At 33.5% G+C, this 17,210-nt stretch overlaps 1 protein-coding gene across 2 annotated transcripts in view; it reads left to right on the forward strand.

The window, feature by feature from the left end:
* Window positions 1–409: 409 nt before the first annotated feature.
* The window catches only part of LOC132544666 (cytohesin-interacting protein-like), a 32,993-nt gene continuing 16,192 nt past the window's right edge, over window positions 410–17,210 (forward strand). Inside the window, exons 1-2 of one of the 2 annotated variants that reach the window (XM_060208293.1) lie at window positions 410–514; window positions 16,696–16,767. In XM_060208293.1, coding sequence (XP_060064276.1) covers window positions 455–514; window positions 16,696–16,767 — 132 coding nt within the window. In that variant the 5' untranslated portion in view covers window positions 410–454. The remainder of the gene's footprint in view (window positions 515–16,695; window positions 16,768–17,210) is intronic. The other variant, XM_060208300.1, reaches the window with a different exon arrangement.

The following is a 17,210-nucleotide window of genomic DNA, read 5'->3' on the forward strand; positions in this document are numbered from 1 at the left end:
TCTTCATTTCTTTCAATGTTGGAGCTAAATTCATATAAGTTCTACGTTAAATTTGGAAATTTCGCTTCATATCTAATCAACATATAGATTAAGAATATTGCGTCTTGACTGCTAGTTTCGTTTCGTCTGCTGCGAAGCAGAAACAAGGCCTCTTACATCCTTCAAAATCATAGCGAGACGGAACTTATCTCGTCTTTAAATCCAAATCATTGTTTTAAGTAAAAAGTAATGCCCAAATTGATGTTTTTGGTTATATCATTAATTGATTACATATGCTGTTTTGTTTATTTATTCAATTTGGGGCGTAAGCGGCCCTAGCCTAATCAAAATACTAAAGGTCAGAGGTGAAGTTTACACTGGCTGTCACTTGAGCCGGTGAGCGAGATACTGTATTTGTACAGGGAAATATTTTCAGACGAAATAGCGTGACAGTGCGAATAATGGCACAATAGAAATGGTACGAACAAAAACAATGGATTCTCTTTTGAACTCAAAAAGGAAGATGGATAAAAGGGTGAGTAGAATTTATCGATGTCAAAAAACAAATGAGCGCGGCGTGTTACGTGAAAGATGGCGTAATATCTTATTGTGGGCAGCTGATCAGTGAAAGGATACAACGAGATACATTTCTCAAGATATCACTCACATCTAATCCATAATTACAGAATATGTATACATATGAATATATTTTATTTTGTTGTACTTGTTATTGCATATACAAAATAGTTATCTCAAAGCAGATGTAAGGGGGCGGTGTCCTGACCGTATTACACAGTTTACCTAACAGAGCTGTATATATAGCGTTACTCGAGAAAACATGCACCTTGTAAAGATCTGTCCACAGTTTATCTTGACAAGCTTTTCACTTTGGATATTGGAATAGTTTATAATGAATACAGAATGGTATGAACATGCTGTGAATTTATTTTTTAACCATGACAAGTACATGTTTTTATTGTTATTATTTTTTTGCTGACTTTTGAGATTTTGACTACCATGATTCTGGAGAAAAAAAAATAACAGAACAGTCTTTTTTAATCATGGCTTTAATTTTACATTCTTGCTATGACGTAAGCAAAAAATCTTGCCAAATTGCAGATTTTTTTTAATTGACAGACTTTTATCATATTTTTTCATTTTTCAAATAATTTATGTAACATGAGATCATATTTTATAAAGAAATAAAATATACAGCAGTTTAGAATTAATTTTGGTGTATAACATCCTTGTATGATAATTGAGACTAAAAATACACACTATATTGAAAGCAATATCAACAAAATTTGGTGTGATCATGCTTCAATGATTATCATTTTATTTAGTTTAAACTCTTGGGTCAGAGCCTGTACAATGTACATAACTGTTGTCAAAGCTTGTACAATGTACATAACTGTTGTCAGAGCTTGTACAATGTACATAACTGTTGTCAGAACTTTTACAATGTACATAACTGTTGTCAGAACTTGTACAATGTACATAACTGTTGTCAGAACTTGTACAATGTACATAACTGTTGTCCGAACTTGTACAATGTACATAACTGTTGTCAGAGCCTGTACAATGTGCATAACTGTTGTTAGAACTTGTACAATGTACACAACTGTTGTCAGAGCCTTTACAGTATACATTACTGTTGTCAGAACTTGTACAATGTACATAACTGTTGTCAGAGCCTTTACAATGTACATAACTGTTGTCAGAGCTTGTACAATGTACATAACTGTTGTCAGAGCTTGTACAATGTACATAACTGTTGTCAGAGCCTTTACAATATACATTACTGTTGTCGGAACTTGTACAATGTACATAACTGTTGTCAGAGCCTGTACAATGTACACTACTGTTGTCGGAACTTGTACAATGTATATAACTGTTGTCAGAGCCTGTACAATGTACATAACTGTTGTCAGAACTTGAATGATGTACATAACTTTTGTCGGAACTTGTACAATGTACATTACTGTTGTTAAAACCTTTACGTTGTACATGACTGTTGTTGAAACTTGTACAATGTACATAACTGGTGTCAGAACCTGTACTATGTACATAACTGTTGTCAGAACTTGCATGATGTACATAACTGTTGTAAAATTAACAGATTTTGTGTATTTATCTACAACTACAATGTAACAGAAGGATTTTTAAAAAGAAATTTTGATTTCTTCTTTCGGATTTAGAAGTTTTCCGAGAAAGTCTAGTGGGATTCACCACTTAAATGGTGCACTGTTATCAGTTCAAGTAACAAAAAATGGCTAACAAGCCGCATAGTAAATATATGTATTAATTCAGAGTTACTGATATCCAGATAAGACGAGCTGCATAGGCAAAGCTTCAATGGAAAAGTAAACTTGTATATCTTGAACATGTGACAGCTAGGACCTTATCAAAATAGTAGATGGATGGAAGGTTTTCGGAATTGGGGAAAAGGTGCCCAAATAGAAATGATAAAGTTCATCAATTGTTTACCTACAAATCAGACCCATGATACTCTTTTCAATGAAGGAACAGCTCATATTGAAATATTTAGTCAAATAGCATGCTTGATTTGACTATTAATCAATACAATAAGGGTATGATTGCATCATTTTAGCATAACTCATTGTTGAGGAAACAATCACAACAGCTTCGGAGTAAGTTGATATGCATTTATTTAGAACCATCAACCAGTTTCGCCTTCTCTGGGCTTCATCAGGATAACAAATTGATAAATTTTTTGGTCTAAAGTACATGAAATGCTGTGCTCTATTCCTAAACAACTCCTCTATTCTACCTACGAATCTGTGTTGGCTCTGTCACCGAAAACAATTTTAGCATAAGTTTACAGAAAAATGATTATGTGCATTGTAACCTTCTAAATACATGTGTGCTCAAGCAGATTTGTCTCATTGATAGTAATTCTTCTATTCCTGTTCCATATCAGCTTTTTACATATCAAACAACGACTCAAATAAATGAAAGTTTTCTATTTTTACATAATGATCTGATACATTTGTGCAATGGTCCTTCAGTGTGACCTCAGCCAAGCTACATAAGTTCCCATTCCGTCAACATGGTGGTTTGAGCTTCTGTATAACAGTGTTATCTGTCAGTTAGAACCATAGGCATGTTTTCTTCAGATCTGGTGGCAGATATGATGTATATATATACATTCAGTAACAGCAATACGACCCAAGTAAGTAAACCAAGATTGTTTAGAATTTCCTTCTTGTTTAGACAATTGTTCCTAAAACAAATTATTTTTGTGCAGACAAGATGCTTGTTTTTAGGACAGTCTATGGATGTCATTTCTTTCATTTGAGTAACCTTTTGTATAATCAATTTTTCAGTTTTATAACAGAAAGCCACTAACCAGACAGGAAGAACATATTTTTTTAATATATCATTGATTAAAATCGAGAACTGGCAGGACAATAATTTGGTGAATCACAAGACATTGCTTTGGTGTCCTGAACATGATGATGTACATTATCGGGACATTCTGCATTGAATATGTGTCAGGGCTATAGTCGAATATATGTATGAAGCTAAATGGAATAAATGTCAGAGCTAATGGAATACAGTATATGTCAGGGCTATAGAGGAATATATGTGTCAAGGTCAGAGGTATATAAGTGTCAGACATAGTGGAATACAGTATATGTCAGGGCTGTAGTGGAATATATGTGTCAAGTTCAGTGGTATATGTGTCAGAGCTAATGGAATACAGAATATGTCAGGGCTATAGAGGAATATATGTGTCAAGGTCAGTGGTATATAACTGTTAGAGCTAATGGAATACAGTATATGTCAAGGCTATATTGGAATATATGTGTCAAGGTCAGAGGTATATAACTGTCAGACATAATGGAATACAGTATATGTCAAGGCTATAGAGGAATATATGTATCAAGGAAGAAGGAAAAACTGAGAGCTAATGGAATACAGAATATGGCAAGGCTGTAGTAGAATATGCATCAAGGTCAGTGGTATATAATTGTCAGAGCTAGTATAATGTGCTTGTCAGAACATGTGATTTTTTGTTGAAAAAATTTAACCTTTAATATTTTGTGAAAGTTTAACTGTAGTCTGTTTGTTTAAACTGTGCACATATCTGTGTGCTTTAGTGTCAAGTCTGTTGATCTTGATTTCATGAAATATTATCATAATATTACTCTTTATGATAATTCACTCAACCTATATAACATAATTTTATACAGAATATATTGAACATGTTTTGCATGATGTATTATTCTGTATTTCATCCTCCAGGGAGGAGATCTATCTAGATCCAAGTTTGACCTATTCTCTGGATATGTACGAGGGCGGATTGATAAATTTTCAGCTCAACTATTCCCTGCCTATTTAAGACTGTGTACCCGAAGACTGGTGTCATTTGGTCAGTTTATGTAGAAGACGTGGCACTCTAAAGTAAACAAGACAAGTGACTTTTGCAAAGTGAACAAAATTACTGAAAGAGCAGTGATTCAATATTTGCATCAGAAAGGTCTAGCACTTAAGGAAATCCATATCTATACTGATAGGGTAGCAATGCTAGGAAAAGATGAAAAGTTGGGTGGTGGAATTTAAGCATGGCAGGCAGAGCCTTGGGGATGTTGCTTCTCCAGGAAGGCCTGTCACTTTTGCAACCCCAGAAATGGTCAATAAAGTCCATGGACAGTGGAGTTACAGAGAGATATATAGCCAGTGCAGTTAGGATTTTACAGAAAAGAGTGTATTCCATTCTTACATAAGATCCTGCATTGAGAAAGCTCTCAGCCCATTGGGTACCACGACTTCTGACAGTTGATTGGAGGCACACCAGGCCCCACTTGTATAAAACATCTCAACTTGAGATTTCCTCAAGTCGAGATTTTCCTCAGCTGATATCTCCTCAAAAACGGCTTGCATAAAATTTTCTCAAGGAACAGGAAAAAGTCCTCAGCTAAGATGTCCTGAAATTCCTTGAGGAATTTTCATACAAGACATTTTCAAGGAGATATTAGCTGAGGAAAATCTCGACTTGAGGAAATCTCAAGTTGAGATATTTTATACAAGTGGGGCCAGGTGAACTTTCTCCCATGCCAATCTGAACCTTTTAGAGGCAGATCCTGCTAACTTTCTGAAGAGGTTTGTTACTATGGATGAAACGTGGGTCCATCATTTCACCCCAGAGGCCAAACAACATTCTAAACAATGGAAGCACCCTGGCTCATCCCAACCAAAAAAGGCAAAGACCGTTTCATCAGTTGGAAAGGTTATGGCCAACGTTTTCTGGGATGTTGATGGTATTCTGATGGTAGACTTTCTGCAAACGGGACAAAAATGGCACATATTATGCATCACCTCTTTGGCAGTTAAGAAAAATAATAAACTCAAGTGATGTGGAAAATTGGGTGTGTTTATTCACCGGGACAATGCAGCGTTCACATGGCTGCCATTAATGATTGTGACTTTGAATTGATTGAGTATCGGTCTTATTCGCCTCATCTCACTCATTCAGACTTTCAATCTATTTCCAAAAGTAAAGAAGGCCATTTCCGGTACCCACTTTCGGTCAGATGTTGACATCATACATGCAGTAGTGGGCTTTCTGAACATTCAACAAAAGGACTTCTTTCCTCTTCTTTAAAAGTGACATTGAGGCCCTTAAACATCACTGGCAAAAGTGTATATAGACACTGAAGGGCACTAATGCAATATGTCCGCCAAATGTCAATCCCTTACATATGAGGCTCACAACTTATCAATCAGCCCTCGTGTATATATATATATATATATATATATATGCACTAAAGATCTGGAGTTGTGATAAGACAATGTTCCCAGAACAGTTATGAACTTTTACTTTACTGTGTACATGAAGTGCAGTAAGGTCAAACACAACTGATAGGTACATGTATGTTGAAACACATGCTGATTATTCAGTAATACGGTATACTATCAGTAATGATATCTTATCATACATTATACATATATAATACATGTATAAGAGACCTTACAAATAATTAAAACTTTACTATAAATTTGCCATAAACAGGAAACTATTTCTATAAACATTTTGTGATGTTTCATGCATTTTGTTGTAGATAACAACTTTATAACCATTTGCCACAGAATCATAATAAACCTGTGTATTACAAACACCTGTAGAAACTGGAACTAGAATTTGTTGGAAAATTATAGAAACTTGCATCTGATGTTTTATTTCCACAAGGAAGGTTAATACAAGCTAAACGGTTCATGAATAGGCCCATTGAGTTTCAGTTTAAATAAGAAGTTTTATTAATATGTCGCTGTTATCATGTTGTGTTAGTATCATACTTATCTTACTTGATTTGTCATGTGAAAATGACGTCTAAGTTTATATGAAATTTTTATTTAAAAAAATTGAGAAAAAAAAAAAAATTGTTGATATTGATCTGTTTACTTTTCTCAATTTGAGGGGCTGTGAGGATTACCTATCCTCACCTGGAAATCAGAGATATGGGATTTAACACTCCTTGTCTGTATACTTAATAGTTTACATTTCTCTGGAAGCTACGAAGCAGACTGGTCAATATAGACCAATGAAAAATAGGACAAGTTTGTATTTTCACTCTACAGCAGTATCTATGGGTGGGCTTATTTCCAGGTACAAGTCGTATTGATAGATAGATATTGTGAACTTTTAGCATCTAGAAATACATTATTCAGATAATGGGGAAGTTTCACTGTTGTAATACTGATCTCATTGAGAAATGTTCTATTTCTTTGTGCAATGTGAAACTAAATATGGTTGATGCTCATTAGTTTGCCTGTTGGTTCCACTGTTGTATACCTTGTTCTCTTTTTGAGAACCTAGCATTACTTACTTGGATTGACCAAGATTTACATGATGGGTGTCAGTGATGAAGCCAAAGATGCTTACTCTTCTGGAACACCTGTTGTTATTTTTGTGCTTTTTCAGGAGCATATGTGTAAAGCTTTTGAGTTCATATTTTGCCCTAGTTTTGTTGAGGTTGAGTTTGGATTAGAATTAATGTTGACATGTTGGTATTTTCTTGTTGTTTTTGTTGTACACCAATCTACATGTATAAATATTGAAATATTCAAACTGATTTAATAGAATTTTGTTGTACAAGAAATACTTGTGTCTCATAAAGAATTGTTCTGTTTAGTTTATATATAAAACAGGTTTCAGTTAATGGTCATGAGGTTTTTCGTTCATACAAATTGAAAGTTCCATGTTATTCATATACTTGACCTAATGAACGAAGTAGGGTTATAGATTTCCTGTTGTGATAGTGTAAAGCATTTCAGTTGGTTCTTTAAAACATACATGCGTTTTCATATAAATCATTTTAAGTTTTTTAAATGTTAAATACCCTTTATGTATATTTTGTATATTTAAAGATGTGGTAAATTTCTTTAAAGTTTGGTAGTTTTAAATCACAATTTGGTCTAATGATAGAAGTATACTACTTGAGATAATTCAAATACACCTACATTTGTAGAAGTGAAATTCCCGTATGCTAACATTTTCAGAAACATGAATATTATATATTTCCTTACAGGCTGTACACTAATGTGACTAAATGCTATAACAGGTGTGTCTTGGAGTCAAATTTTTACAAAGTGTGTTTCATCCATGATGCTTTATACAAAAAAAATGACTTATGTGTATCAACACTTATGTTTCATTGGGGTACATATTTGATAATTTTTACAAAATTTATATGTTTTACCAGAGATTTCAAGCCTTAAGTTTGATGATGAGAAATGTACTGCAAAATCATATATTTTTGTTGGGCGAAATTTTCGAGGTTTTCAAAAAAAAGGATTTGTGTTGATTTTGTGGTACTTAGAAAATCTGTTTTTCATTTCATGGACATAGGATCTCATTGATTAATAATGTCTAAAAAACATAAAAAATAACATCCCACAAGAATTAATATAATATAAACTTTATTTTACAACAATTGCGAAACAAGTTATGTCAACTTATACGGGTCACTCTTGTTGGCCCGGATGTAAGCGCGCGAGGGGTCTTATTGTGGAAGGAAACCGGAGTACCCAGGGAAAACCCACGTGGTCGGGTAGGTGACCCCTTACCTTTTCATGTCTGTTCTGGGAATTGAACCCCGGTCGGCTAGGTGAAAGGCGAATCTGTTACCACTGCACCACCCGACCACCTTGAATTGATGAAGCTACAATATTATATTTGTAAAAACTAATTAGAAATGAATAAAGTGAAAATAATGAAAGGATAATTGAACCATTGTAAAATCAGGAGCCAGTGATTAATACATGTATCTTCAGGAATTCAATCATTATATCACATGGAAAAAGCTTTATTTTAATGATGTAGTATTTACAACAAATTAAGTGAAATTGAGCGACATGATGATGTAATGTGGAGTGTGTCATTATAGCTGAATAACTAATAACCAGTATACAGCATATTAATATAGAAGTTTTAAGGACTTGTGTAAGGCAAACCCGAGTTTCAGAATATCTATGTTCTGGTTGCACATACTCAGATTTTGTTATACAACGTATTATACAAAAATATATACCAAGTTATTTTTCTCATTTTCGAAATGAACAGCAAATATGGTTAAAAAATGTATTTTTTTTTGTTCTGAATCCAAATGTGGCATTTTGGATTTATCATTTGTTTATAAGTTTCCAATAATCAAGAAAATATCGATAAATATAAATATACCTCAGTTTAGGTAGTGGAAGTTTAATACAGCTTCTCAACAGTAAGCTCAGCACTGGACACTCTGTCAAGGACTCTTGATTTCTAGGAGCTAGAGAAGATCATGGGGTACCTCCCTTTCTTTTTTGAACCTCTTTGTAGGAAAGCCCAGTTAGAGACTTTCAGATATTTACTAAATTACCCCCAAATCTTCATCTCCATATCTGGCAACAGGCATCGGTTGTGAGGCATATCTTTATGTTTTCTAGTTTTTCAGAAATTCTAACAAGTGCCATTTCATCATTCTGTAATAATTGAGCCCACGCCCCAACTTCCAGTAAGAGATATACCTAGCTTGATCCATCAGGTATATCACAGAATGTGTATGATAGATTGATTCTGTTTATGGCTACATATACAAAAGATTTCTCTATAAACAGTTTTTATTTTCTAAATAAAGTGCTGCTTGTTTTGTTTGAGGTTTATTTGTGGTTGTCTAGGAACCATGCAGCTCAATTCATTGCTTTTTTTTTTTCAAATTACAACATTTGAATATCTGTACATGCAAAAAAAAAGGAATGAAAACGAAACTCAGTATGCAAAAAGTGAAAACAACATGATTTTATGAAACATTGGATTTTTTCATTTTAGCATTAGCAAATAATTTTTTCAGTATTCAAGAAAAGCAAATTAAAAGATTATCAAATGCTTTAAAGTAAACTACAAATTTTGTTTGAAAGTTGTAACATTTAGTAGATCTAGAATCTTTACCCAGATGATAAAATCATATTTAATACATTATTGATTATTCAGATCAATATTTTTATATTTATGAACTAAACAAGTAAGTTGAGAGAATTCTGAAAAAAAAAAATTAAAAAAAATAAAATTACACTCATGAATATTTACCACATGTATACCAATCAGCTTGAAGAACGGAGGCCCAGAATTGAATGGAGAGTTTATTTGTCCATTGATATGACCTGTGAGTGAGTGAAGTGTTTTAAATACAGGATCTGTGTTATCATACTACAAGCCAAGTATAATGTAATACAGGATTTTATATCTTCTCAATTTCCCAAACGGTGTTTGATTACACTCCTGTAGGTATTGTTCCATGTATCCTGCGGTACTTATAACAGGTGAAATAACGAGGTCTCAGTTGTACCTGTTATATAGAAACACATTCTGATATTATAAAAGGACAGTGCTCTGTCATCAATATATCCCAAACTTTTAAATATCTTTTCAACTTTATAAACTTTTAGTTTAGTCTGTGGAAAGCGTTTCAGTTCTTAAGAGACAGTATTTGGTTAACATATATGTTGAATCTAGATGCATGCTTCAAATCCTGTTGATCTGTTTAACTGCGATATAAGGTGTTTGCTAACACAGATAAAAAGAAGGTTAAGTACAGTTTTATCTGCAAAGTTTTTATTTATGTAGTTTTAGAGATTTGCTATTTCAAAATTTGACAGATTTGTTGGATAACTTTATTCTGTAACTTTATGATTTCGTCTGCAAGCCTTTTAAATCACCTCTTCAAATTCAGGCCAAATTTTTGTTCAAACAAAAGCGTTTTTTTTGTATTGGCATTTTCATATGGTGTAGCTGGTACTTCAATACGATCACTGCAACAACACTGAGATAACATTTGGCAGAGGATCAACAGACGTTGACTGAAGACTGTTAAATACTGAATCAGATCTCTGCTGGGGTTAATTCATTTATCAGTTTCGGTGAATTTTTCTTATGGCGGTGTGTGAGACTCACTAACAGAAATGTCTGTTTGGTCATTTTAAGACATGAATAAACACAATTATGTACCTATATATATAGACATTGTGTCTTTGTCATTGTGTAAAACTGTTATATTATTCATGTTGCAGCAGTAGCGTTTGGCTAGTGAAAGAAGGGAGAGACAAGTTTTTGTGGCTTTCTGCCTCGTGATATGCCCATTTGATGTTATAACTCATATGACACATAACTAATGACACTATCAACTATATAAGAAGTTGATATCACATTATTAATATCTTAGCGAATTTTGAAAAGCTGTCCCAGGGCTTTTTTTCACTAGTTGAGGATAGATTGGGGAATTTTTGCCCCATTTGGGAAGAAAATTAGTGAATTTGAAAGTAAATTTCAGAGAAATTGCAAAGTTAGCGATTAAATTTGACTTGAATATGGAATAATTTTTTATTAAGGAAAGGGATCCATCACTGACTCAAAATTTTCCAAAACTCTATCCAAACCAGGTTGATATTTTGTAATTGCTAGTTAGGGAAACTAGGAGATTACTTTATTTTCTGATGAAAATTACGAATAATTACGAATAGGCTTCTGTCCTATCAAATTTGATCATATTACTATTGTATTATCAATTTAATAACATCCATTACATGGGTTTTGTAAGGAACACATATGTGATAACACCAGTTCATGTTTAAATCAATATTGTAAATTTGTGATGTACAGACATCACTAACTTGTATACATGATATTGGGGTTTGTGTCATGTTTACCCTCAACTAAATGTAAAACTTACCTGTGTTTCATCACAAAAGACCTACAGAGGACATGACTTTGAAACTTACTCCTCAAAATCATTTTGAAAATTTAGAAAGAAAAAAAAATTCATAAGTGTGTTATGATATCTGGCCTAGATTTTAGGTGTATATACAAATTTTACTACAGTGGTTACAAATTCTGAGCGTATCATGTTTTATGGGTTTAATGTTATACATATGTGATTGATGTTTAAGGATGCATGTACACTGCCCTACCATGACAGTCACAACTTCTTTTCAACAGAGTAAACAGCTAAGAAATTCACGAATATTTTATGAATTTTAAATTGGATTAACAACTTTTAAAAAGATGCACTTGATTGCACATATATAGATAATACATAGATAATTGTGATTTATTGATCATACCTTGTTTAAAAATAGATCCTGTGAAGGGAGCTAACTCTATGTGCAAATTCTTATTCCTGAATATCAGAAATTGAACCATGCCTTGTTCAAATTCTGAAAAAAATCTCTTAACAATTTAATGTCTAATGGAATTAAATCTGTTTAAATGTTCAAATCAGTTTTTAAAAGTAATGAACAAGAATTACTCATCAGCATAAATCAATTATTTATCTGGTAAAGTATTTATTCAAGTCATTTATAATCACCAATTAGTTTTTAGGATAAACGTACTCAGCCTATTGCTACGGCTTTCAGACAAAATTTACCGATCCTGGCCTTCTCATTGGCTGAAATATCGAAAAGAGTTAGAGCCCTCTAGCGGCAATTTTCTGCGTAAATAATGCCGCGATCTTTCATTTCTTAATTAGAACAAAGTTTAAAAATGATTAAGAAATTTATAGTTCATCACAGTTGTGTTCTTTGAAAGTTGACAGGTCTGGTGTTCGAATCCTAGCAGAATGAGGCATTAAGATAGTGACCTGTGTTGTGTATATGTTATGAAGATAAAAAATGTAATGCTGGTTATGTACAATGGAAGCTTCTTCTTAGAGTCTGTTTGTACTGAAAATAAATGTTTATTTTGTTGAACGTATTTTTATCATATATAATTTCAATTAAAATGCAGCCAGATTTTATTTGATACTCGACTGAAGTTAATTGCAGGTATATATGGTCGTTGAGATCCTGGAACATTTACCTCATGTTGTTTACTTAAGTATATCCATGTTTGTGTAGTAGCTAGCTGATAGGATACACACAACACTGGTTTATATAGCACGTACAACAAGTATTCTGCATTATCATAGAGCTGTTTAATGGACTTCGAATGTCTGACAAGTTTACATGTATACCTGTACCATAACACACCTGGGCCACACACCTTTTACCTGGTTACCATGACAACAGGTACTGACATCAGTTATTGGTTACAGCTTATACTGACCAATAAGTAGCCATCTGGCAGTGATCTTTTATCATTTCTGACAGGTTGTATAGAATTACATCCAGAAGATTGTTGTTTTGGCTCTACATGACATGCAAGTCAGCACGTGTTCATGAACCCGGACATAATGAAATATGTTTGAAGGATCATTGCCTTGTTTGTTTACATTTTTACCTGGTGGATTATAAAAAGGAATAAATTAATTATAGAAATTTCCTTGTCTGTATTTTTCATGCTTGTTTCTGCAGAAAAAGATCGAGGATTACAATGTATCTTATATAATATATAAATTGTAAGCGTAGCCAGTTGTAATTATGATGATGTACTGTAATATAGATGTCTGTCTGTGTCTGTCTATCCATCTGTAAATATGTGAACACACACTTTGAAATCTGAAATTTTACCTGTTGCACTATTATAAACAACAGTAGCTCAATAGCTCTGATAGCTCCTTTAATAGCTTGTTGTATATGACCTCAGATCCAAGGACAATCCTGACCTATGGACAATCCCGACCCATGGACAATCGCGACCCATTGACAATCCCAACCCATGGCAGTTTTTGTGTTTCTCAGGAAACTGACAAATGGGCAGGTCTATGCTGTAGTGCTTGTGTCCTTGAACCAATTACATTAATTACTTCAGATGGCATTTTATGGGCCTCCTGTATGTTGTTCAGTTAGAAAGCCACCACAAAACTTCACTGTAGATCAGACCCTGCCTCAAAATGCTCCGGCTGTTGATGCCAAGATAAACGCTTGAGTTAACAAAAATGGACATGTCAACATTTGGGTAAGATTAAAGTATGGGACAACAATATTCTTACAGCGACAATAAATATTGTCAACAAAACACAATTTTTAAATAACAAAAAACAGTGGTGCAATATCTTTATGTTCAAACATGTTTATACAAAGCACTTCCTCAATTTAGTATGCACGGTTTCAAGGCTCAAGGAAAATGAAAAAAAAATCAACTATGATATTTTGAAATGAAAATCAAAAGATCCTATATAAGGGTATATGGATGAGAGTGACAACAGTAAATATGTTTATTTTTTTTTTTTTTTTTCGGCAAGTAATTTTTTGACAAAGTCATATATAACATACAGGCACGTCCCCACATAGGAAGGCAGTAGCTAGCTCATTCCACATACATTCACACTGCCATTGTAATCATTAAATATCCCTACAGACATATTGTAAATGAATTTCCCTAAATGTCAATCATTTTAGTTGAATTACAAGCATTTTATTGACATTAACATGATATAATTCAGGTAAATACATTTCTTAATACAAGTGTGTTGTATAAAGCCTGGCGAGGGGGCCAACGCATTACCTGTGACACTAACTACAAATTGAGATGACATAATTCATTATTATAATCTTAATATGTATAGCACTTGTTGGAATTCTGAATATACAGTGGGTAAGCTTATTACCAAAGATGGTCTTATTATTATTATTATGATGATGTTCTTAACAGCCCGTCAACATATAAAATGTCATTAGGGCCGTCAACAGGTAAAAAACACGGTGATCCAAAAAGGAAATAACATCAAACAAACTAAAAGGTAAAAGACAAATGCTAAAAATTTTTAATTGTAATATTATCACTAAAGATTAAAATTGTAAGTCATAGTCTGTAGTACAGACCAACACCTTTCAGATAATGTAGAATTTTACAAGTCTCAACAGTGTTAAAAAGGGTCTTTAGACTTGTAATGTTATGATAAAAAATTTCTCGAGTAGACAGAAAGTCAATGCAGTCCAATAAAAAATGTTGGTGGAGGAATAAAGTAATATAATTTAATAGTAACATGATCTAGGGACTGTTAGAGCTCACATCCCACTATTCATCACATGTACAAAAAAGTAAGAATGTTATCGTTCTAGCAATAAAAAACCCCGTCTACCAGGATCAATTTGCATTGATTTTCAACATTTTATTTTTCTGAATAAACCTGGTGTGATTTTGTTCCAACCTCAGCTAATTGGACACAGTGCTCTTTAGTGGTAGTGTCACATATATATAGGTCACCTCCTTAACTGTTTAAGTCATAAAACTCATTGATGGCATCAGTTTCTCCCTTGACGTTAAAAGCCTTTGTAAACTATCTCCAAGACTTAATTAGTGTATATGATATCACTATATGTATACTAAAACAAGTTAGAGATCCTCCATCTATTGGGATCACACTTCCGGAGGTCAAAGTTAAGGATTTTAAGACTCTTGGTGTGAAATAGATCCATACTTGTATAACTGGACTTTGAAATGTTATTGAATGATATTGTAAGGTCCAACATTGGATGTTGTAATAGTGAGTTTTTTTTTTTTGTCATATTTTGACTCTTTCATCTTGTAAGTCATCATATAATGATGTGTAAGAGAATACCTCACAGCGATCGCAGGTCAGATTGAAGTAATACTGTTTACATCTGATAATAAGTATATGACTGCTAGAGTAAATAAGTCACTGGTGCTCAGTAAGATAACAATGTTGTCCTGTAATAAGCCTGTGTTGAGTCAAGAATAATAAGTTAATCAATGTTGTTTCACTGTCCTGTTATAAGCCCACCCTCTGACTTGGAGTCTTAGGTACAAAATGATGTAATATGTTGCCGACACCCCACCCCCTCTCCTAGAAATTTGAAAGTAAAGTTATATGATACTGAGGAAGTGATATCTGATGATTAATCCAGTCATCATGTCTTGACAAGTGGCAATTATCCAGACCATAATATATCATATGTTTCTTAACTTTAGGAAAATCCTTTATTTAGATAATGCTTTCCATTATATGGCAAACTTTGATTAAGAAATTCTTCGTTACTGCTAAGGTATTGTACTATATATATATGCACTGCATTTTCCGGCCTATAATTCGCATCTGAGTATAAGCCTCAGGGCTGGTTTTAAGCGATTTTTTTCAATTTTATCCACATATATGATGCACTGGAATATAAGCCGCACCCTAACTTGGTAACCATTATATTGACACAAAGTTCATTGATATAACAGACAACGAAAGCCAATTTATCAAGATTGTCAGTAAAACATTTTATATAAGTTTGCAAATGAATCATACACAGATAATCCTTTATTTCATTGTTGTGTTTCAAAGACGTAAAATAGCAATTGCAGTTTGGCTTGGAAGCCTTCAAAGATTCCCTACGCACAGAAATAGGGCCTGACGTTAGTTACAGTTTACTTCACAATATCTCCATTGCTGTCTGTACTACTAAATATTAGTGAAGGCCCTTGTTGGCAAAATACTTATAGTCCCATATTATTTCTTGTAAGTTACACGAAGCCATTTTTATTTTAAAAACAAGCATGGCGGTCATTTTAGAATTTGACCTGATGACCTATCGATCCCATGATGTATGGCTTTCAAAGCAATCTTGAAAGTTCAGAAGATATTTTTGTAATTCACATTAAAAGGTAGGATTAATTAAATCCTCAAGAATGTTGTTTTTATTTCAATCTTAAAATCATCCTGTATATAGTTGCAAATGACAGATCTGTTTCAGTTACAAACACATGATGGACAGGTACTTGTAAAATACTTAGTACCGATGTCTCGTACTGGTGTACTGGTATCCTTGGTTTAAGTCATTATTTTTCATTCTTCCTGGAAGCATGATGTGTTACAGCAATCAAAATTATCATGATGCGAGGTCATGCAAGGTCATGCAAGGTCATGCAAGTCAATAGCGCATGTGATACGCCTTAACATAATGGCCGTTCCGAAATACATTACGGTCCTGAATTAATGTCTAGATGTTACTATTAATTTTTTTTTGCCGATTTTTTTTGTCTTCATATAAGCTGCACCGGTATATAAGCCGCAAGCCCAACTACTGAGGAAAGTGGCTTTGGCTTATAACCCGAAAAATGTGGTACATATACATCAAATAGCGTAATCCTACTTGTACAAAATGTATATAACCCAAAAGATAATGAGCACTGCTTGTTTTCGTTATTGCTTATTTCAAATTACCATAAAATAATAAATATTTTTTTTGAGAGGAAGGGCAGCTCAATTTTTGTGGGCCAAAGGAATATCTGTTCATGGTCATGTTCAACAGATTTAAGATTTTTATTACCAGGATTATAACAGATATCAGTACGACTACGGACAGAGTGTGTGTCAGATGCAGCAGCAATATCTACCAGCTCCGGTAAGTCTTAAGCTTCTACTGCCACGCGACCTACAAATATATCACGCGACCTGCAAGTATATTTAACCACCTTAACACTACAAATCTAACTGTGCCATGGAAAAGCAGTGATTTCCTGCCCATGATTAAGTCTTATTCCAACGCTTTTTAATTAACACAGCAAAATTCCAAGCCATATAAAGCACTAAATCTCTCTCTCTGCCTACATTGTATGTACAGTATATGGCTCACAGCTTGAAACTGATAGTAATAACTGCAGTGTCACGAAAATTACAATCCTTATCCTGCCGAAAATTAGGGTCTATATAAGTCTAGATTTTCTTTAATAATTCCTTTTCATGTTAAAACTTATATTTTGCTTTAAAACAGCAAAATTAGAATTTGGAAAATATGTTATATTTATACATACAATTTCACTTTTGATTTTCCATGTAAGAAGAACC

Source organism: Ylistrum balloti, unplaced genomic scaffold (genome assembly GCF_031769215.1).
Source record: "Ylistrum balloti isolate Yb309-2 unplaced genomic scaffold, AGI_CSIRO_Ybal_v1 Utg369590, whole genome shotgun sequence".
Classification (NCBI taxonomy): domain Eukaryota; kingdom Metazoa; phylum Mollusca; class Bivalvia; order Pectinida; family Pectinidae; genus Ylistrum; species Ylistrum balloti.